Source organism: Diceros bicornis, chromosome 31, assembly GCF_020826845.1.
Source record: "Diceros bicornis minor isolate mBicDic1 chromosome 31, mDicBic1.mat.cur, whole genome shotgun sequence".
NCBI classification, from domain to species: domain Eukaryota; kingdom Metazoa; phylum Chordata; class Mammalia; order Perissodactyla; family Rhinocerotidae; genus Diceros; species Diceros bicornis.
The window spans coordinates 19,479,625-19,483,330 of NC_080770.1; the positions used below are offsets into that span (position 1 = coordinate 19,479,625).

A 3,706-nucleotide genomic window follows, 5' to 3' on the forward strand; every position below is an offset into this window, starting at 1 on the left:
TGGTTGGCAAGTGAAAAGTATTTAGTATACTGCCTAGAACATATAATTACTTATAAATGGTATCTAAACATTTTACTCTAAATACTTCAAGTAATGAAGGCCATAACTTTCAATTTCAAAATTTTTCTTTACTGTACATGTGATAGTTAAAGAAACAGAAAAATCATTTCGAATTGCCCGTAATGGATTTTTACTTTTTTACACTATCCATGTACTCTCAATTCTTTAGTCATAAATCCCACTTCCCAAGAATCTTACTTCAACGTTTTTTTTCTTTCAAACTGTACTTGACATGCCTTTGCAAACAATTCCTCACAGAGATTTTTCTCAAAGAATGTAAAGCTTAAAGGAGAGATTTTTGTGAGACACTATTCAACTGAAAGGTATGTGATAAGGTGGACTCAATATTCTTCACCCCAAAATCCCTGTGTATCTAAATATATATATGGGTAGGGTTTGTGTGTGTGTGTGTGTGTGTGTGTGTGTGTGTGTGTGTGGAGACAGAGAGAGAGAGGGTGAGAGAGAGGACAGGGAGAGAGAGAACAGGGAGAGAAAGAAAGGAAAGAATCTCAGGGAGATTTTATGGATTAAAAGGAGACCAGAAGTAAAATGATCTGAGGATGGGACTGGGGGACATGTCTGTATGAAGTAGCTTGTTCCCAGGATTTCTAGTAGAGAGTCTATGGGCACTGCTTTGAAGGATCTTTTCTGTGTTAGTCTGTATTTTCCCAACTGACATTCAATCATTGTAATTTAGGCAGCACTGGCCCAAATGTTAAGAGATGCTGAGGCTTGCACCAATGTTCAGGAAACATTCTAAACCAAAAGTTATACTTTCTAAGTTTTGATTCTCTAATTTTTCTACAGTTTGTACTATGATTTTAAAGTTATCTTTAGATTTCTTTACATCTTTGATCAGATTCTTCCACATAAATAAAAACTAGGTTTGGATATTCTCAATATGTACGTTAAAAAGTACTTTGCTAAACTCTGCTTTGAACCCAGTATAAACTTACACCAACACTCATGCTTCTTCCTTAAACTTAATGTAGTCTAATGGATTCTTCAATTGATTCTCTTCTGTAGAATATAAAAATCGACAGATAAAACCAATTGATTGATGAAAATGCTGCTATCTATTTTCTTATACTACAGTGTGTTCCTCTCCAAACATTTGTGGAAGTACTCTTCCATGGAGTTGTCAATTTGAATCAAAAGTTCTTTATATTGAATATTCTTTGCATGAACTTCATTTATTTTACTCTTGGCACAAATAGACCCAATGTTATTAGTTCTACTTACTAGTTGAAGAAGGAGGCTCAGAGAGGATGAACTACTCAATGCTAACAAGAAAAAACAGGACATATGAGACTGGATGCTCCTCGTCATGATCATTAGATGAGGGATCTGCCCACTACATCATATTGTTCCCCCACTGGTTCTATTGAAACAACTCATTGAAATTAACAATCTTTAATTAAAAAGACATGATTTTGCTGTGGAGTTATTTGGCATTTGGTTACGGGTAAAAGGTGATGGTTTCAACATACTCACTCTCTGCTCCTAGGTATACTGCGTCAAGATGGCAGCACTGTTCTAAGTGTGAGTTGAAATAAGCAGGTTGTTCTTCAATGACACTGAGTTCTTCATCATGTCAACAGAAGATAACTAGCTCTCTAAAGTGTTTCTAACGTTTCAACAGTGACCTCTAAAATGTACCTTTAGAATAATTAGCAAAAAGGAGAAGGTTTTATTTAATAATAACCTGTGTTCCTGTATTCAGCTGCCCAGCATTGTGCCTCCAGTTCCCTATGTCCAGCCTCTCCATGTTCCGATCACACATACTAAGATCACACATACTAAGAAGGAGAGTCACTGAAACTATCTTCAACTAATTCAGCTATGCTCTGCTATGATTCAGAACCTTTATTTACTTTTACTTCAAGAATAAATATTTAGTTTCACTGGGTGTATAGAATGTTTGTTATTAAAACTTTATACATAAATGATAGGTAGCATAGAGATGGGGAGGGACTTGCTTTAAGTTATACAGGCAGTTATGGCAGGGATGGAGAAAGATCTCATATCTTTTATACAGGTGAACAAGAATTGGAATTTCATTTGGTCAGCAGATAATGTTACATAGCTCATAAAAGCATGAAATCTGGCATCAGATGCAGTTTCGTCCTAGGTTGCTACTTAATATATGAAAGAATTGGTGTAATTAACTGAACCCTCCTATTTTTTGTTCCCCATCTCTAAAATGAGTACCAGAATAGTATTATTGGATTGGTGTAAGTTAAATACATGCAAAATATTTACAAAAGTTCTAGACATAATATATGTTCTTTTTAAATATCATTTGATATATAATGATGGCCGTAATCTAAAAAGTATTTAAAAGATTGTCTGTAATAAATCTTGTATGACCTACATCTTTTTTTTATGTGTAAATCTCTCCAAAACTTAAAAAGTGTTACTAAAGATGTATTATGTTCTGTCCATTTCAGATGAATTGAGTTTCTGCTGTGTACTAGGAATTCAACTTAACCTCATGGAAAATCAGAACAATGTCACAGAATTTGTTTTCGTGAGGCTGTGGGGAAATAAGGAAATAGAGCTACTGTTCTTTTTCTTGTTCCTGCTCTGTTACCTGGCCATCTTAATGGGGAACTTCATCATCTTACTCACGATCACCTGCAGCCATCTAATCCAACAACCAATGTACTACTTTCTCTGCCACCTTTCCCTCATGGACCTCTGCTACACCTCCACTGTGGTCCCCCGGCTGATCAGGGACTTAGCGGCAGCAAGAAAACATATTTCCTATAAAAACTGTATGACCCAGCTCTTCACTGCCCACTTACTAGCGGGTGTGGAAATATTCATCTTGGTGTCCACGGCCTTTGACCGCTATGTTGCCATTGTCAAGCCCCTGCAGTACATGGTCGTCATGAACTGGCAGAGGTGTAACATGCTGATTATTGTGGCCTGGGTTGTGGGGTTTTGGCACTCTATTGCTTTGCTGCTCATGGTACTCAGTTTGCCTTTCTGTGGTCCTAATCAGATCGATCACTACATATGTGATGTGAAGCCTCTTTTGAAAATGGTGTGCAAGGATATTCACATTGTTAGTATCTTAGTGATTGCTAATTCAGGGATGGTAGTGGTTGTCATTTTTTTTGTCCTAGTAGCTTCTTATGTACTCATATTATATAATCTTAGGACACACTCCTCTGCAGGACGACGCAAAGCTCTCTCAACCTGTAGTTCTCATATAATGGTTGTAGTTTTATTCTTTGTGCCCTGTATCTATACTTACGTTCTACCTGCTGGGAGTGAGAACAAGGATAAGGAAATCTCTGTATTTTACACTGTGATTGCTCCCATGTTGAATCCTCTCATCTATACTCTGAGAAATGAGGAGAGGAAAATCACCATGCAGAAGGTATGGTCTCAAATGGCACATTCAACATTAAAATAACTAAGATGATATCCATTGTGCTTTCAGTCCTGTGTCCCAAGAGCATTTATCATTTGAGATGTTATAGAAAATGTATAATCTTTCTTTGGGGAGTTGGAGTAAATGACCTCTGACAATATATGAGCCAAAGAAGCAAGTCACTGTGATGCAGAATGCAATCTGCACTTGAAAGTGTCCAACTAGTTCCAGGTGTGACTACGTCGATTTGAGGAATGCAAGAAA

General features: G+C 36.9%; 1 protein-coding gene across 1 annotated transcript; it reads left to right on the forward strand.

The window, feature by feature from the left end:
* Window positions 1-2,554: 2,554 nt before the first annotated feature.
* LOC131395717 (olfactory receptor 4P4-like) lies at window positions 2,555-3,484 on the forward strand. Its single transcript, XM_058527558.1, has one exon. It carries the CDS (start codon window positions 2,555-2,557, stop codon window positions 3,482-3,484), a length of 930 nt encoding a protein of 309 aa, XP_058383541.1.
* Window positions 3,485-3,706: the final 222 nt, after the last annotated feature.